This window comes from Rutidosis leptorrhynchoides, chromosome 2, assembly GCF_046630445.1.
Source record: "Rutidosis leptorrhynchoides isolate AG116_Rl617_1_P2 chromosome 2, CSIRO_AGI_Rlap_v1, whole genome shotgun sequence".
Classification (NCBI taxonomy): Eukaryota; Viridiplantae; Streptophyta; class Magnoliopsida; order Asterales; family Asteraceae; genus Rutidosis; species Rutidosis leptorrhynchoides.
Genome location: NC_092334.1, coordinates 64788106 through 64807300, shown reverse-complemented (window position 1 = coordinate 64807300; position 19195 = coordinate 64788106). Strand labels below are relative to the sequence as shown.

The following is a 19195-nucleotide window of genomic DNA, read 5'->3' as shown; positions in this document are numbered from 1 at the left end:
ATTTTTATGTATGTATTTTGTATCTGATTACAATCTGCATAATATATTCGTAATTTTTAATGTTACAACTTGTAATAATTATATAGATAATAATAATGGAATTAATAATATTGTTATCAATAATAATGATAATAATAATTTACATTAACAATAATATTTCTTAATGATAATAGTAATAATATCTAATAATAATAATATTGATAATAATGAAAGTAATATTAATAATATTAATGTTACTACAACAACTATATTTTTATTTTGCAATTTAATATATTAATATTACATGTTATAATATTTTATAATTATATCATACATTTTATATTTTGGTACATACAGAATATTTATTATTTATATCTTTCAATATATTACAATATCCATAAAGTCAATAATCATATATAGAATTTATATTATATATATATATATATATATATATATATATATATATATATATATATATATATATAAAATCATGTTTTTAAATATCAAGTTTTAAATTATATTAGGTTATCTGTCATATTACTAAATCACATAATACTTTAATTGATAATGTATAATTATTTACATATATACTTATTTATATATACATCTTTATTTACAACAATTGTTCTTGAATCGTCGGGAATGGTCAAAGGATAAAGGCATTCATGTAATCCGTTCCAAAGTTTTCGAGACTCAACATTACAGACTTTGCTTATCATGTCGAAATCATATGAAGATTAAGTTTAAATTTGGTCGGAAATTCCCGGGTCATCACAATTGACCCATGTTTACAAGATACAACTCAATTCAACAAGGCCGTGTATTGGCTCGCTCTTTTAGCGCATCCCATTGCTCATCCATAAACAGAAACATTAACACTTGATGCTCTTCATCGAAATACACAATTTGCGTAAATACGTATGGTGTTTTTTTCGAGGAACTTTTTCAACTTTGACCAATCAGAAATATTAGAAACGTCGACATCTTCATACGAGTTTTTTTTCCCGTCAATGTATGACTTTCAGTCATACTCAGCTCTACCCAGTAATGTACATCAATGGAAACTTTGTTCGAATTCATGGTTTGTGTTTGATAAAATGTATATAGATGTTTGTAGATGTGAAGGGACATATGTGTGTGTGTGTGTGTGTGTGTGTGTGTGTATAGGCAAAATAAAACATTCGTTGCAAAATAAAACAAATATACCCGTTATATCATCACCAGATTCGGACAAGTCTACAAAAAAGCTCAAACACGCCACCAGTTTTCATGTGTTGACATCCAGCACGCCACTCCCTCCCTCCCAGCACGCCGCGTTAACTGTTTGTTAGCGGCGTGTTAGGTGCACATAGGCTCCAACACGTACCCGTTAGAGATGGTCTAAGAGTGCTCTAACGGCTTGTTCTTCCACCCGTTCAGCCTTTAGTTCAGGAGGACTCTGTTGGCAGCAAATAGTCCAACTCTTAGTCTAGCCTTTAATCTTTTTCCATGTCCATTTCAAGTAGATTTGTGGACGACTCTTTTTCTTTAGTTATTACCGACCTTAAGACCCTTTATGAGTAGGGGAATCGAAGACCGGATAAAGTTTATTGACAACAGAAAACCCTCTCACTCAGTCAGGGCCGTCTCAATAATTCGGTGGCCCTGGGTGAAAATAAAATGAATCCTCATACCCATTAAATTTTTTAACTCGTATAAATTTATTAATACTTAAGCGATTGCCCACCTTGCCTTTGCTCAAAGACGCCTCTACACCCAGTCCTACCTACCCTATGTATTCAAGAAGGGAGTTGATTCGTACACCACCTTGTTTTTGCCATACACCACCAAAACAATTATTTAGACAGTTTTACCCTTCCTTTAAGAAGTTAAGCGGAGTTAGTGGTGAACAAAAGGAAGGGTAAAAATGTCCAAAAAATTTATTTAGTGGTGTATGGCAAAATAGAAGTGGTCCCATTCAAGAAGGGGGGACCTGAACAGACTTGGTTCCACACATATGAGACTTTCTGCTATAAATTACGCCTCGAGACTGAATCGAACGGAAATCGTTTGTTCAGTTGTTATGCGATGAACATTTTATAGTTTAACTATCCGAAGTTAGCCCAGTGGCCTGGGCCTCTTAACATTTTGCAAGAAGTTTCAGGTTTCAAATTTTACGATGGGTAGAGAGAAAGATTGAAAACTAAACCCTAGAATTCACAAAAGAGTGATACAAACAAGGGTTTACAATGAACACAAGAAAGATTTGAGTCACATTGTTATTCCCCCAATTTTGCATTTCAATTTCGTTAACTAAACCCTAGAATTCACTCCGATGCTTTAATTTATTCAATTGATTCTTTTCCATTCGATCCATCAGTTATCAATGGAAGCATTAACCGAACTCTGTGATTTGATCGCACAAAACCCCAGCCAATTTCCAGACAAAATTGCCTGGATGTGCAACCGATGCCCTCAATCGGACTCACTCCAGCCCGGATCTAATAGAATTACTCGATCTCAACTCAATGCGATCCTTATAACAGCTCGATTCATATCCAAATGCTGTAATTACAAAGACTCACGTCCTCGAACGATTGTACTTGACTTCATACAAGCAATTCCAGCGTCATTTGATCAATCGTTTTGGCCGAGATCGTTCGGTATTGCTTCGATTGCTACGTTTTACACCGAATTGTTTGAATATGTTTGCAGAGCAAGTGAATTGTATCCGGAATTTGAATCTGACGTGGCAAGGTTTGTTGGAGATATTGTGTTTGCTGCTGTTAATGATAAGTGTGGTGATTTGGCTATTTCTAGAGCTTTTTTAACTGCTGTGTCTGTGAATTTTCCGTCTGTTGTACCGTCAGATGGAAATAAGTTGGTTTCGTTTTTACTTGATGGGATAGATTATGGAGTTTTAAGTAGTAGTTCGCCGAAAGGAATGATGGGGTCGAATTCGTCGTCTCAGAGTTCGCCGATTAGTGTCAGTAATGTAGCTGGTTCTAGTTCTTCTAGTGGCGGTGTTGATGATGCGAATTCGAAAGGTGTTGTTATGAATGGGGGAAACGGTAGTGTTTGGCCGATGATGGGGACGCCTGCGGGTAGTGATAGGAAAGGGGTTGCTTACTTTGAAGATGAGTTGGTGGAGGATGTTGAGAAACAAGAGATTGCTTTTCAGTTAATTGGACGTATTCTTGAAAAAGGGCAGATCGAGCCCAAGCTTTTGAAACAGGTTCACATTATTACAAAGGATCAACTCAAATCAATTTCATCTTTTTTAAAAGTAAGGTTTGCCTAAAGTAATTTAAGGAGTGTGTTATATTTTGTATATAGCTCATTTACATTGGATTAACAACTGCAACATTTTTCTGATAATATGTTAAATTCTATTTGTTGGGCAGATAAGAAAACGTGATTGGACCGAGCAGGGGGCATCATTGAAAACTAGAATTAATACCAAACTTTCTGTTTACAAAGCGGCAGTTAAGTTGTATGTTGTAAGTATTGCGTCCCTTGATTCAGATGGAAAATCGTCAAAGAAATTGTTGCATGGAGCTCTGGCTCTGTTAGTAGAAGCTGCTGAAGCCTGCGTGTATTCAGTGTGGCGTAAGCTGCGAATTTGTGAAGAGCTTTTCAGTTCATTGCTTGATGGCATCTCGAAAATTGCTGTTACCCGTGGAGGTCATTTACTACCGGTTCTGTTTATACGGTTCAAATTGCTTGTGATAGCTACATGTAGTCAAGTATGTATCTTTCTGTTTCGTCTTGGTTAAGTTCTGTATCTTAGTTTAGTTAATTAGAGAGTTGATGCATAATTCATTTGTAGGCTGATACATGGGGAAGTAGTCAGGGAGCTATGTTCGAAAGTGTCTTGAAGGCATGTTGTGAAATTGTTGAATATGGATGGACTAAGGACCCAGCTCTGGTGAATAATACGTTTATTACGGGATTGGCAAAAGTTATACGTGATCGCAATGACTATGAGGAAGAGGTTGGTTATATTCTTTTTCTATGTTCTTGTCACCAATGTAAGCGTTACATTACAGATGGAATTTTCTTTCATTCATCATGAAAACATTATATGTTTATGATTGATGTATATAACTTCAGGATGCTAAAGAGAAGCAATCAGTTCCCATTGTACAGCTTAATGTCATTCGGTTGCTTGCAGACCTAAATCTACAAGTTAAGAAAGCTGAAATTGTGGACAATATATTGCCATTATTCATTGAAAGCTTGGAGGAGGGTGATGCTTCTACACCTGGCTTGTTGCGTCTACGAGTAAGATACCTATCATAAATCATGTTTATATATCATTATAAGTCCTTTATTTTGAGAATCACTCCAATCACTACCAAAGCATTTTGATTAAATTCTGAGCTGACAACTTCAACCTATTAGTTATGAATCTGTTAATTTGTGTTGTATTATATCTCAAGCAGTCTAATAGGCCAACTAAAAATATATAGCTAAAGGGGTAATGAATCATAATAATTGAAAGGTTGGACAGTTTATTCATGTTAAAAGTCCCCAAACTTTATGTTTAATGCATAGATCTTTTAAAACTGTTTTGATTGAAAGATTTGGTATGTTATTGTAATAATATTGTTTTAGTGAGCATAAATGATGCATTAATTAAATTTAACTATTAATTATATTATAATATATAATATAATATAGAGTGGCAATGAGTGACTGTTGGTTGTGAACCCGGTCTGACACGTTTTGGCCTGTATGAAAAACGATAAATTTCAAGTTGAACCTGTAGTTACTCGTTTCTCAACCTGGCCTATCTTTACATCTTGCCACTACTAATGCAACACTTAACAGTGGGCCACACAATTATAACCTAAGTTTTAAAACCTAATGTTTCTTCCATAAGTGTAATGTTCCCTGAACTGTTTTCATAAAGGCATTCTCAAACTTTTTTTGTTGAGACATTGCAGCTTCTTGATGCTGTTTCTCGCATTGCGAGTTTAGGTTTTGAGAAGTCTTATCGTGAAGCTGTTGTGCTTATGATAAGAAGCTATTTGAGTAAACTTTCTAGCATTGGATCTGCCGAAAGCAAGACCTTGCCTGCTGAGGCCAATACAGAGCGTGTCGAGGTATATCATTATGGCTATTAGATTTTTATTGCACTAGCCATAAATAATGTGCTCACGTATTTTATCCGTTTTTAATGGCGGATTTGGAACTGTTATATTATATCAATACGTTGTTTATGGTCATCTTCCAATAGACATCCAAAAATAAATTTTATCTTAGATGCTCACTAGTTCAATTACATTCAAGACTCTTCCTGCAGGATTTCAAGTAATAGCTAGTGGCTTAACAAATGTCAAACTTCGAGTTGACTTTCGTCATCGCCTTCTATCTTTATGCTCAGATGTAGGTTTGGTTGCTGAGTCCCAAAGTGGAAGGTGAGTGTTGTACATTGTCGCATCCCATCATAATGTAAAACATATGTTTATGAAACCCTGCTGCCTTTTATACTTACTTTATATCAGTTTATATAAATAATAAATATAAATTTATTAATATAATAATGTATCATTTGCTTCCATCATAATTCTTTCTCATTTGCAGTAGCGGAGCTGATTTTCTTGGGCCTCTGCTTCCTTCCGTGGCTGAAATATGTTCTGATTTCGATCCAATAGCGGATGTTGAACCTTCACTCCTGAAGTTATTTCGTAACCTATGGTTCTACATTGCTCTTTTTGGTTTAGCACCTCCAGTGTTGAATTCTTCGACCCCAGTGAAGACAAACTCCACAACGTTGAGCAATGGAGGGAACACAAGTGCAGTTGCCCTTCAAGCTGTGGGTGGACCCTACATGTGGAATCCTCAGTGGTCTTCTGCTGTTCAGCGCATATCTCAAGGGACACCACCCCTTGTATGTTAGCATTGACTGGAAACTATAAAATCTTATCATTTGTGGTTTTCCTTTGGACTTAAGTTAGTGTAAAACTTATGATAAATACTTGGATGATTAGTATACGGAAGTAATTGCCTTTCTTTTCTGGAAATTGAGGATGTTTAGATAAAAGTTATGGATTGACTGGTGCCCTTTTAATGCAGAAAACTTGTTGAGCTTTTCATGAATTTGTTATTTTGTTCTCTTTTTGTCAGGTTGTTAGCTCAGTAAAATGGCTAGAGGATGAATTAGAACTAAATGCCCTTCACAATCCTGGTAGTCGTCGAGGAAGTGGAAATGAGAAAGCTGCTTTAAGCCAAAAAACAGCACTCTCTGCTTCATTAGGAGGGCGCGTTGAGGTTGGAGCAATGACCACAATTTCAGGTATGTAATAGTACTTAGTATGTCTTATTACTTCAGTTGCATATAATACTAAACTTATGTTATAGTCATTTCCCGTACATTGGCAGCAATTGTATTTCGAGTGTGCTTTTCACAAGTATGTTGTCATTTATTGACGAGCCATATTCTTCATATATTATCAGTTACATCCCCACTATTTGTTTTGGAAAATCTTTGTGCTTTTTGTTTTGAGTTAGATGCCTGGTATACTTTAACTTTTTAAAAGATTGTCTCATTCTTTTTCTATAAAATGTTTAGGGGTCAAGGCAACTTATCTTCTTGCTGTTGCAATTTTGGAAATCAGACGATTCAGCAGCAATGGCGGGATCTTAAATTCTGGTCCCGGTTCTACTACTTGTAGGAGTGCATTTAGCTGCGTTTTTGAGTATCTCAAAAGCCCAAATCTTATGCCGGCTGTATCGCAATGCTTAACGGCCATTGTCCATCGAGCTTTTGAGACAGCAATATCGTGGCTGGTAATTTGTTAGTTCTTTTTTGTTGTTCTTATTTTGTTATTTGTGATTTGTGATCTGTTCTTGATATCTTTTCATTCATGATTGGCTGTCAGTTAGTGGTCAATGTTTGCTTTTATAAAAAGGAGCTTTATGTAAAAAGTTAAGTGATGATTCTGGTTCTGAAATGTGTACTGATGCATCACTATTTACACTTTGATGCACCAAAAAGACCTTCTCATCAGTTGATGCAAAGGTGTAGCAAAGTGTAAAGATGACACATATCCTCACCATAATCTTTCTATACTTCTCATGTTATGCCCACTATATATATATATGTTCACCATGCATGTAATGTTGTGCCAAATTAATTTTTCGGTCATTGTATTTGACTTGTCATAGGTGTTACTTGTTAGACTGACATTCTTGCTTCTCGTTTCTTTGCCTTGGCACCATCATTAGTCTGTGGGAGGTGATACTCACACACCTGTTTTTGATCCATGCACACTTTTTACTTAAACTTACAATTATATCCTTAAGTTTATCTAGGGAATTGAACCTCCATTATTGTAAGTAAGGACATAATAGTAAATTAGGTGTGTGTTGATCAAAAACTAGTGTGTGAGTATCACCTCCCTCTATCTAAGGATTTAAGGTATCATTTTAAATTGATAATCTTTCTTTTCTGGTCCTCTGACTTGACAGCTATACAGCCTCAGTAAATGGTTTATCTTTATTTTACAATCCCAACGCCTTAAAAATTTGTGTGGAGGCAACTTTTTTGGGCTTTATGCGCTGATCATATAACTTAATCTGTTGCCTTTTAAATTATTAGAATGAAGGATTTATGATTTGTTTCTTTTTGCAGGAGTCTCAAATATGTGAGACAGGAGATGCGGCGGAGGTTAGGGAGTCGACTCTGGCTGTCCATGCTTGTTTCCTCATTAAGAATATGTCTATGAGACACGATCACATCCGAGACTTATCGGTTAATCTGTTGTCTCGATTGAGAGATAGATTTCCACAGGTAAAGTACATTTATAATCAAATAGTATTAGCTTTCGTTCTTTATTTTACCTTTTTATGTAACATTTCCACTTGTTCATGCTTACAGATTTTGTGGAAAACATCTTGTCTTGATTCTCTCCTCTTCTATGTGAATGATAACCCACCTTCAGGTTTAGTCAATGATCCTGCTTTGGTTGCTTCTATTCGATCTTTGTACAAAAAGGTTGTTCGGGAATGGATTGTCATTTCACTATCTTATGCACCATGCACCAGCCAGGGTCTTCTTCAGGTTTGTGTAACTTCATGTTGGGCCTTTTAGGATTGTTTACACATTATTCGTGCTCTAAATATTGGTTATATTGTTGATCCGACTTTCGTCTCTGACTGACTTATTTTGTTGTTGATTTCAGGAGCAACTTTGTAAAGCAAACAAATGGCAAAAAGCACAACCCACAACAGATGTTGTTTCTCTTTTATCCGAGATACAAATAGGTACGGGTAAAATCGATTGTTGGACTGGCCCGAAAACTGCCAACATCCCTGCAGTAATGGCATCTGCAGCCGCTGCATCTGGTGGAAATCTGAAATTATTAGAAGCATTCAACATTGAAGTTCTTAGTACTGCTATTGTTAGTGCCACAGTTAAGTGTAACCATTTAGGAGAAATTGCTGGGATGACTAGGTTGTATGAGAATATGGAGAGTGCAGATGATGATTCAGAAGTTGTTGAACCAGATTCTGGACCCGGTGGTCTTTCAAGGCTGATATCTGGATCTTTCCCACAACTGACCCGGCCCAAAAGGCAATCGTTTAATGAGATATTACTTAACAAGTTTGTGCGTCTTCTGCAGAAGTTTGTTTCCACTTCTGAGAAAGGTGGGAAGGTTGACAAGACATCATTTCGCGAGACTTGTTCTCAGGCGACTGCATTACTCCTCTCAAATCTGGTAAACACTAGTTTGAAGACTTGAAAAGTAGAATATTATGTTTGAAAACTAAAATTAAATTATGCAGTTCTGGAGGATGGTTTTTACATTGGTGTTACTGTATTAATAAATCTTGTTTAAGCTTTTTAATTGTTAAGTAAATTTGCTAATAAATTGTTAAATGATATATGCAGGCGTCAGATAGAAAACCGACTGCCGAGAGCTTCTCACAGCTCCTGAGACTTCTTTGCTGGTGTCCGGCTTATATTGCTACATCTGATGCCATGGAGACTGGTGTATTCATTTGGACATGGTTGGTTTCTGCTGCTCCTCAATTGGGTTCTGTAGTCTTAGCCGAGCTTGTTGATGCTTGGTTATGGACCATTGATACCAAACGTGGTCTCTTTGCATCTGAAGTGAACTTCTTTGGACCAGCTGCCAAGTTAAGGCCTCAGCTTGCACCTGGTGAGCCAGAAGCACCACCCGAGAAGGACCCTGTTCAGGAGATTCTAGCACATAGGCTATGGCTTGGGTTTTTCATTGATCGGTTTGAGGTGAGTTTTATTTACATAACTATGATGTTACGTAAAATGTATTCAGATTATGGCTAAGTGTGTTTACGCTTGTCTCCTCCCTCATAAGCTTCATTTTATTCATTAATGTTTAGTCCTGCTCATCATTGTAGCTCATCCTGGGTTACATTAAATCAGGTTTGACGAGATTAAATACGAGATTATGGTCCTAAAGTACTATTGCAATATACTGCTATAAGTGAATGATTACACATTATTCCACCTCCTTTTCATTTCTTCCCTGACTGGTGCTGTTTTTTACAGGTAGTTCGTCACAATAGTGTAGAACAACTTTTGCTTCTAGGCAGAATGTTGCAGGGGACTACGAAACATCCCTGGAGATTTTCACGCCATCCAGCTGCAACGGGTACATTTTTCACTGTTATGCTTCTTGGACTGAAATTATGCTCATGCCAATATCAGGGGAACCAGCATAAGTTTAAATTAGGACTCCAGCTGCTAGAAGACAGGATTTACCGGTATACTTTTCGCTTGATGTTGTTTTTATCTAATTTTCTTTATACCCATGTGGAATATTTACCAATTGAAAATTGAGGCGTCGATGGAAGATTGAATCTAACATCTTTATGCAGAGCCTCTTTAGGTTGGTTTTGCCATCAACCTGAATGGTACGAGACAAATAATGGGAATTTTGCACACAGTGAGGCTCAATCTGTTCATGCTTTTGTCCAGTTTCTGTTAACTCATCGAATGGATGTTCCTCAGAATGATTTAAAAGAACAGGGTCAGGAAAATGGGAATGCTTTGCTTAATATGGTGAGATCTTTGTTTGCACATAGGCTGCTTTCGAGCCTTCATATTTACTAAATGTATGTTTCTTTAAATCTACGTTGATTGTCAATTTTCCATCTTCAGAAAGATTCGAATCACCCTGTTTGGGGATCAATGGGGCATAATCCCATCAGTATGGAGAAGAGGAAGCAACTACTTTTAATGCTATGTCAGCATGAAGCCGAAAGGCTTGATGTTTGGGCACAACCTCTTCTCTCCAAGTAAATTCTATAAACTTCTACTTTCAGTTATGTAAGTTTTTGATTTTACCATTTTCTATGACTAGTAATTTTAGACTTACATCCATTTACTCTTTTATTCTCAGAGAGAGCACATCTATAAGGCTTAAGATCAACTCTGAGAAGTGGACTGAACATGCAAGAACTGCATTTGCTGTTGATCCTAGGATCGCTCTTTCTTTGGGTGCTAGATTTCCTACAAATTCTATTCTGAAGGCTGAACTCACACAATTGGTTCAGGTAGCTATGATCATTTTGATTTCCTAATATTCTGACGATACCTAGGCTCCTTATATCATTATCATTAGTATCAGCAGAGCGTTTATCTGTAAACAAATCATATCATGGGTCTGTTATGCTCTTTTGTAGTCATCTTTTACATATATTTCTTGGATACAAAAAAAAAGTCTGGGCCTTTACATTTTGAATGGACTGATGCAGGTTATTTTTTTTTATCTTTGTTGTGTCAAATGGTTTTAATTATACCAGAAAAGTTTTAGCTAAAGAAAGTGTGTCAAACGGGTTGAGAGAGTGAAACAGGTTCCAAGTTGTCAAAAAATGCATGTACATACAATATATCATAAAACACTAAACTTAAGTCATTTGAGTAATATTGTAATTAAATATTTTTCTGTAATTTTTTTAACACATCCCTTATCTATTTTAGATATGCAAAAAAGGATCATTTTTCATGTTTAATACTTGCATTTAATTGTTTCAAAGTAAATATCCTTTGTTGTACCCGTGCTTTTAATGCTGCAGTCACATATACTGGAGATCCGTACTATACCGGAGGCTTTACCTTACTTTGTGACTCCGAAAGCAGTGGATGAAGATTCCCCACTTTTGCAACAATTAACACACTGGGCGGCTTGTTCAATCACACAAGCACTCGAGTATTTCACTCCAGCATACAAAGGTCACCCACGTGTTATGGCTTATATTCTCAGGGTCTTGGAGTCTTATCCCCCATCTCGTGTAACCTTTTTTATGCCTCAGCTAATACAAGCTTTAAGATATGACGATGAGGTAGCTCCACTCCTTGTATCCGTGTTATTTTGTTATTAAGAGCCGACCTTTAATAAATAATACAGTTTTAATGAAGCATGAAGTAGCTCTTCAAACCAAAATCCAGTTCTTCCATATTTTACTGGAATTACATAATTTTTCGTCCCATTGTGTTTATTCACTAATTGACCTTTGTCTGAGTCTGCAGAAGTTGGTTGAAGGATACCTGATCAGAGCTGCTCAAAGGAGTGACGTGTTCGCTCATATTCTCATATGGCATTTACAGGTCAGCACAATTTTTGTCTCATTTTTCAATAAATAGGTAAAGTTGTAACTGTCCTGTTACTAACTGGAGTAGTTTTTGAGGACAGGGTGAGACCTGTGCACCAGAGCAGGGGAAAGAAGCAGTGTCAGAAAAGGTATAACCTGTTTTCCATTTTATTTCCTGTGTTTCGCTCCAAAAACAACATGATTGAGGAAGCTAAAGCTAATCATATATGGTTATTATTCAGACAACGGCGTTTTTAAATTTACTGCCCCTTGTTAGAGAACACATCATTGATGGATTTAACCCCAAGGCTCGTGACATCTTTCGCAGAGAATTTGATTTCTTTGAAAAAGTCACATCTATATCAGGTGTTCTCTATCCACTTCCAAAAGAAGAGAGAAGAGATGGTATACGAAGGTATATTTCTCTTGTTTAGACTATAGACTCTTTCATTGTGGTATTCTAGGGGTGTTTATCAGCTTTAACCAAACCGATTGGGACCAAACAATCTAGTAAATGAACTGAGAAGCAGAACAATTTTAAAAGGCTTTGTTCCCAAAACCAGACTGTAATTTGCATACTATTTAAAGAATCCTAAAAACACAAGCAATATAGTTGTGGTTCCAGTTGGAACTTTGGTATTGTTGGTCCCAGTCAATTTTTTTGCATACCCTTCACTGCAGGTTGTAATGGCCACATTGTTTTGTGTTGAGCTTTTGTGTTTTGTGACTGATTTGGGTACAGAGAGTTGGAAAATATTCAGTTGGATGGGGATGACCTTTACCTACCGACAGCTCCTAATAAGCTTGTCAAGGGCATTCAAGTTAACAGTGGAATACCCTTACAATCTGCTGCAAAAGTGCCTATTATGATCACGTTTGACGTAGCTGATCGAGATGGGGATCCTAATGTTACAAAACCTCAAGCTTGTATTTTTAAGGTATACGTCACCACATTGCTATTTTGTAGATAGTTGAAGCTATTTTATTAATCTTATGCGGTTGCAAATTGAGGTGGCAAATTCGGCCCATTAGCCTATGTTTTATGTAACGGTCATATGAATTAAGCTAAATGACGTGAGTAAAGAGAAACAGGTTGAACGTCTTGATAGTCATTCGAAGGACAATGGCTAACGATATGGTAGCATTGTCATAATTTACAATAGATGCATCATTATAAAACTACTAGAGGTGAGATTTTTAAGCCACTTGGTTGAAGATGGATCAACTCCAAAAGTATTTCATCAATAATTAGTCAATGGGTAGATCCAAGAACTTGCTATTTAAGAAATTAATTGGACAGGACTAAATTCGCTTAACATGAATTTAATTAATTTCAGTTTACAACATATTATTATTATTTCTATGTAGTTCATGTAATCGTATTAAGACACTACATTATTTTCTTAACTTGTATTGACCTCTCCGGGAAATCCACTTAATCTGTTGACGAATAACATTAGACCGAGGATTTTTTATTTACTTCACATACCATCCAAATGCATAAGAAACACATCATAAACATTTTGCTTGATTTAAAGAGATGCATAAGTATCTGGCCTTCATGTATTATATACCAAGTATGTGGGTTAGAGCCCTTATAAAAATTTTGCATCTTAATAAGACGATTACAAGAGCTTATTCCCCCTTTGCGTAGCTAAATAAATTAACCTTGATGCAGGTTGGAGATGACTGTCGACAGGATGTGCTTGCTTTACAAGTTATTTCACTTCTGAAGGACATATTTGAAGCAGTTGGACTCGATCTTTATTTGTTCCCTTATGGTGTACTTCCAACTGATCCAGAAAGAGGGATAATTGAGGTTAGCCATCCGTCACGTTATCATTTGAGGTTCCAATTGTTGTTGGAACCCGATTTTATTCTTGTTTAAGGGATCTCTATTTTAATGAAACCCGATTTTATTCTTGTTTCTGCAGGTTGTTCCAAATACACGCAGTAGAAGCCAGATGGGTGAGACAACTGATGGTGGTCTGTACGAAATATTTCAACAGGATTTTGGAGCAGTTGGTTCTCCAAACTTTGAAGCTGCCCGTCATAATTTCATTATCAGCAGTGCTGGTTATGCTGTTGCTAGTTTGTTGCTTCAACCAAAAGATAGACATAATGGAAATCTTCTAATTGATAAGTAAGTTCCAAAAGTTTACTTTGTGTATGTTTCCCTTTAAAATTTACCCCCTTTTCAATTTGTGCATTACCAATATATGTGTGCACGGGACAATGAAGCTGTTTGTTATGTCGTTGTACGCATCGTTAAGTAAATTACTAAGTATTGACATAAACATTTGTGAGTGCAGCTCTGGAAGACTTGTTCATATTGATTTTGGTTTCATCTTGGAGACATCACCTGGTGGAAACATGCGGTTTGAAAGTGCTCACTTTAAACTGAGTCATGAGATGACCCAGTTACTTGATCCATCTGGTGCCATGAAAAGTGAAACTTGGTTCTTATTCGTAAGGTAAAGATTACACGTTCCTCATTTCTATAGTTGGTAGTTTTAACCCATTTCTGTGGAATGGGTTGGGTTTAACTTTGAAAAGTAGTTACACTAGAACTGGTCACATGCTAATAACGTTTCGCTAATAATGTAAATAATGAGTACTGTCTCTCATATCGTTTGTATTATAAAGACATTTCTATATTATTCTAATTATAAAATATTGGTTCATACTCGTATATAATTAAGCATTTATCTACAGAAATCAAAGAAAGGAGGACCCCCACATAACAACACCCACATGTACTCATTTTGACCCGTTACTCAGTTGTCACACTAACTCTAATTTTAAAATTCAAAAAATCTGGAAAAAATTGGTTCATTCTTCTGACCCATTTGACCTGTACATGACACTACTCATTTTGACCACAACCATTTGGCCCATCACCCCTTGGATCTCACTAACAATAATCAAGAACTACATTAAAAGTTTGCCTTTTCAACTCATCTGTCATATATTAATGTTTGTTTTTACAGCTTGTGCGTGAAGGGTTACCTTGCTGCCCGTCGGTACATGGATGGAATAATAAACACGGTATTAATGATGGTAGAAAGTGGATTACCTTGCTTTAGCAGAGGAGACCCGATTGGTAATCTAAGAAAGAGATTTCATCCAGAGATGAGTGAAAGAGAAGCAGCAAATTTCATGATGCGTGTATGTGCAGATGCATATGACAAATGGTCAACTGCTGGTTATGATCTCATTCAATATCTGCAGCAGGGAATTGAAAAGTGAAACTGCTTTTTCGGAATGTTATATGTATACTCGATCCAGTTTGTGAATCCTCCTCTTATTGTTGCTATGTTAAATATCCCCGAATTTCGATTCTTTATGTAGGTAGTTAGAGAGAGGTGATAACTCACAAGTGAGTTTTTGACTTGAGCAAAATTTGTAAAAATTCAGATTTGTAGCTGATAAATTATGGTATTGTGGAACACTATTGTACATTATGTAATATGGAATACATTTCCACGCCTTAGTTTTTAATCTGTGTAGACATGTTGCTTTTGTAATGGTGTGTTGTACATGTATTTTTATGGTTGGTCTTGATTCTTGAACAAGTTGAAAGAGTGTTATTGATACGAATCTTGACTAATCATGGGCTCTTAACTAGTTCTGTTTTTAATTTTCATGATAGATAAGAAAGTCAGATTGAAAGTTAGAAACTTCTTATATACGAGTAAAAAGCTTAAAGGTTGTTCACCGAGTTGTGTTTTGGTTTTATCAAGATGCTTACATTTGATTGTTTGGGTTTTAACCCAATTTGAAAATCAAACCGAAATTGTATTTTTACTTTCAATTGAAATTGAATTCGGTCTGAAAATAGTTAATTCAACAAAGTTGAATCACTCGATACAAGTACTAAATAATGTGGGGTCTTGTCTTTTATAAAAAAATACTACGGAGTATCTTTTTTTCTTTTGCTAAAATAACGAATACTGTAAAACAAAGGCAAGATAATCAGAAGATGATCAAATTGAACAAAGATACAATACTATAGCGGCTAGGCTCGAAACTAGAAACCGAAACGGCCTATCCACTATCTACATCCGAACCAGACTAGGGTGAACCCATCACCAAAAACTAAACAAATAGACCGAACTACTAGACTGATATAAGAAGCCATCAAACCTAACAACTAACGAAAGAAAACCGAATCAATACAAAAATATAACAAAACAATCACAACCGTACCAAAACCAAGACGAAACTTACCGATCCTTGTCAGTTGTTTTTTCCACCTTACCATCAATCTTATCCAGCCAAACCCCTTTACCCGAACGATTCTCGATCCTGTAAGTTAAAACATGTAGTGGATGATCCAGAGCCAACCAAAATAGCCGTTGATGGAGGAATAGCGTCCTATTTTACTCAATTATCAAAAAGGATAGGCCCATGCTTGTTCGCATCAATCTCTACCACATCATCGCCATCACTAGTCTCGATCTTTATACCCGAACGATTCTCGATCATGTAAGTTAAAACATGTAGTGGATTGTCCAAAGCCAACCGAAATAGCCGTTGATGGAGGAATAACGTCCTATTTTACTCAATTATCAAAAAAGACAGGCCCATGCTTGTTCGCATCAATCTCTACCACATCATCGCCATCACTAGTCTCGGTCTTTTTACCCGAACGAGACTTATTGTTGTACGATAAAACATTTGTCGATGTGCTCCCTATCTCAGTCTTGCTTGATACATCTGATGCATCACCACCATTTACTTCAACAAATAATCTATTTAAAGCATCGTCAAAATTAAGATATCATCATCATCCAGTAGGTTATAAGACCCACAAGCACCCTTCATTTTCTCTAGCAACAAGTCGAGCTTTATACCTTTCAATGGAGCCATCTGATCGAGTCTTCACCTTGTAAACTCATTTACAAGATATTGGTTTTACATCTTTTGGCTTTGGAACTAAAATCCATGTCTGGTTTTCTTTTAGTGCATTAATTTCTTCTTCCATCGCTTTCTGCCATTCTTATTTATGGGAAATAGTTGCTGGCAGTGACACAACGCCTCCACCGAAAGAAAATGATGAAGCCTTGAGAAAATGGAACATCAAGGCCGGGAAGGCTTTATTTATATTGAAGACTACAATCGAGGAGGATCTATTGGAGCACATCCGTGACGAGAATGTAGTGACCCGAACTTTTCCATGTTTATATATATTAATTGAGATTGATATTTACATGATTAAATGTTTCCAACATGTTAAGCAATCAAACTTGTTAAGACTTAATTAATTGAAATATGTTTCATATAGACAATTGACCACCCAAGTTGACCGGCGATTCACGAACGTTAAAACTTGTAAAAACGACATGACGATATATATATGGATATACATATGGTTAACATGAGATTATGATAAGTAAGTATCTCCATAAGTATATTAACAATGAGTTATATACATATAAACAAGACTACTAACTTAAGGATTTCGAAACGAGACATATATGTAACGATTATCGTTGTAACGACATTTAAATGTATATATATCATATTAAGATATATTAATATATCATAATATCATGATAATATAATAATTTAACATCTCATTAGATATAATAAACAATGGGTTAACAACATTAATTGAGATCGTTAACTTAAAGGTTTCAAAACAACACTTACATGTAACGACTAACGATGACTTAACGACTCAGTTAAAATGTATATACATGTAGTGTATTTAGATGTATTAAAATACTTTTGGAAGACTTCAAGACATATATCAAAACACTCATACTTAACGAAAATGGTTACAGTTACTTTCCCATTCTTTTCTTTCATCAAGAATTCTAGTCGTATTCTTACCCGTATTATACACAGCTTCAAAACGTACTTACTATGGGTATATACCAATAGGAACTAGCATGGGATTCCACTCTTGATTATGTCATGTATGACTAATTAATTTTAACTTCTACCATGAGCTAGTCAACTAACTAGAACTCCTTTTAACCCCACTCACCACTCACCAATTACCACTCATCATTCACTCCATTTCACTTTCAATTCTCTTTCTAATTCTCTCTCAACACACACACACTATTATGAACGTATTTTTCCAGTAGTTAATCATCATCTTCATCAAAAATCACTTCAAGAATCAAGCTATAATCATCATAGAAAGAACACTTCAAGAACACTTCAAAAATCCCTTCAAGTTTACTAATTTACTTCCAAGCTTTCTAATCCATTCCAAGTAATCATCTAAGATCAAGAAACCTTTGTTATATACAGTAGGTTATCTTTCTTATTCAAGGTAATATTCATATTCAAACTTTGATTCAATTTCTATAACTATAAACTATCTTAATTCGAGTAAAAATCTTACTTGAACTTGTTTTTGTGTCATGATCCTACTTCAAGAACTTTCAAGCCATCCAAGATCCTTTGAAGCTAGATCATTTCTTGTCACTTTCAGTAGGTTTACCTACTAAACTTGAGGTAGTAATGATGTTCATAACATCATTCGAATCATATATATAAAACTATCTTATTCGAAGGTTTAAACTCGTAATCACTAGAACATAGTTTAGTTAATTCTAAACTTGTTCGCAAACAAAAGTTAATCCTTCTAACTTGACTTTTAAAATTAACTAAACACATGTTCTATATCTATATGATATGCTAACTTAATGATTTAAAACCTGGAAACACGAAAAACACCGTAAAACCGGATTTACGCCGTCGTAGTAACACCGCGGGCTGTTTTGGGTTAGTTAATTAAAAACTATGATAAACTTTGATTTAAAAGTTGTTATTCTGAGAAAATGATTTTTATTATGAACATGAAACTATATCCAAAAATTATGGTTAAACTCAAAGTGGAAGTATGTTTTCTAAAATGGTCATCTAGACGTCGTTCTTTCGACTGAAATGACTACCTTTACAAAAACGACTTGTAACTTATTTTTCCGACTATAAACCTATACTTTTTCTGTTTAGATTCATAAAATAGAGTTCAATATGAAACCATAGCAATTTGATTCGCTCAAAACGGATTTAAAATGAAGAAGTTATGGGTAAAACAAGATTGGATAATTTTTCTCATTTTAGCTACGTGAAAATTGGTAACAAATCTATTCCAACCATAACTTAATCAACTTGTATTGTATATTATATAATCTTGAGATACCATAGACACGTATACAATGTTTCGACCTATCATGTCGACACATCTATATATATTTCGGAACAACCATAGACACTCTATATGTGAATGTTGGAGTTAGCTATACAGGGTTGAGGTTGATTCCAAAATATGTATAGTTTGAGTTGTGATCAATACTGAGATACGTATACACTGGGTCGTGGATTGATTCAAGATAATATTTATCGATTTATTTCTGTATATCTAACTGTGGACAACTAGTTGTAGGTTACTAACGAGGACAGCTGACTTAATAAACTTAAAACATCAAAATATATTAAAAGTGTTGTAAATATATTTTGAACATACTTTGATATATATGTATATATTGTTATAGGTTCGTGAATCAACCAGTGGCCAAGTCTTACTTCCCGACGAAGTAAAAATCTGTGAAAGTGAGTTATAGTCCCACTTTTAAAATCTAATATTTTTGGGATGAGAATACATGCAGGTTTTATAAATGATTTACAA

General features: G+C 35.5%; 1 protein-coding gene across 2 annotated transcripts; it reads left to right on the top strand.

Annotated features, from left to right (window-relative positions):
* Positions 1–2208: 2208 nt before the first annotated feature.
* On the top strand, positions 2209–15139 carry LOC139890957 (phosphatidylinositol 4-kinase alpha 1-like). Of its 2 annotated transcripts, XM_071873890.1 has the most exons (26): positions 2209–3244; positions 3363–3704; positions 3788–3952; positions 4072–4242; positions 4908–5066; positions 5254–5381; positions 5548–5854; positions 6091–6259; positions 6536–6753; positions 7598–7756; positions 7844–8026; positions 8148–8684; positions 8858–9217; positions 9500–9714; positions 9829–10012; positions 10112–10248; positions 10353–10506; positions 11029–11295; positions 11483–11560; positions 11646–11693; positions 11787–11959; positions 12287–12482; positions 13223–13363; positions 13479–13687; positions 13857–14018; positions 14535–15139. In XM_071873890.1, exons 1-26 carry the CDS (start codon positions 2345–2347, stop codon positions 14791–14793), a joined length of 6021 nt encoding a protein of 2006 aa, XP_071729991.1. In that variant the 5' UTR covers positions 2209–2344; the 3' UTR covers positions 14794–15139. The 2 variants fall into 2 exon arrangements, with proteins under 2 accessions (XP_071729991.1, XP_071729990.1); XM_071873889.1 differs by having other exon boundaries at positions 7598–8026.
* Positions 15140–19195: the final 4056 nt, after the last annotated feature.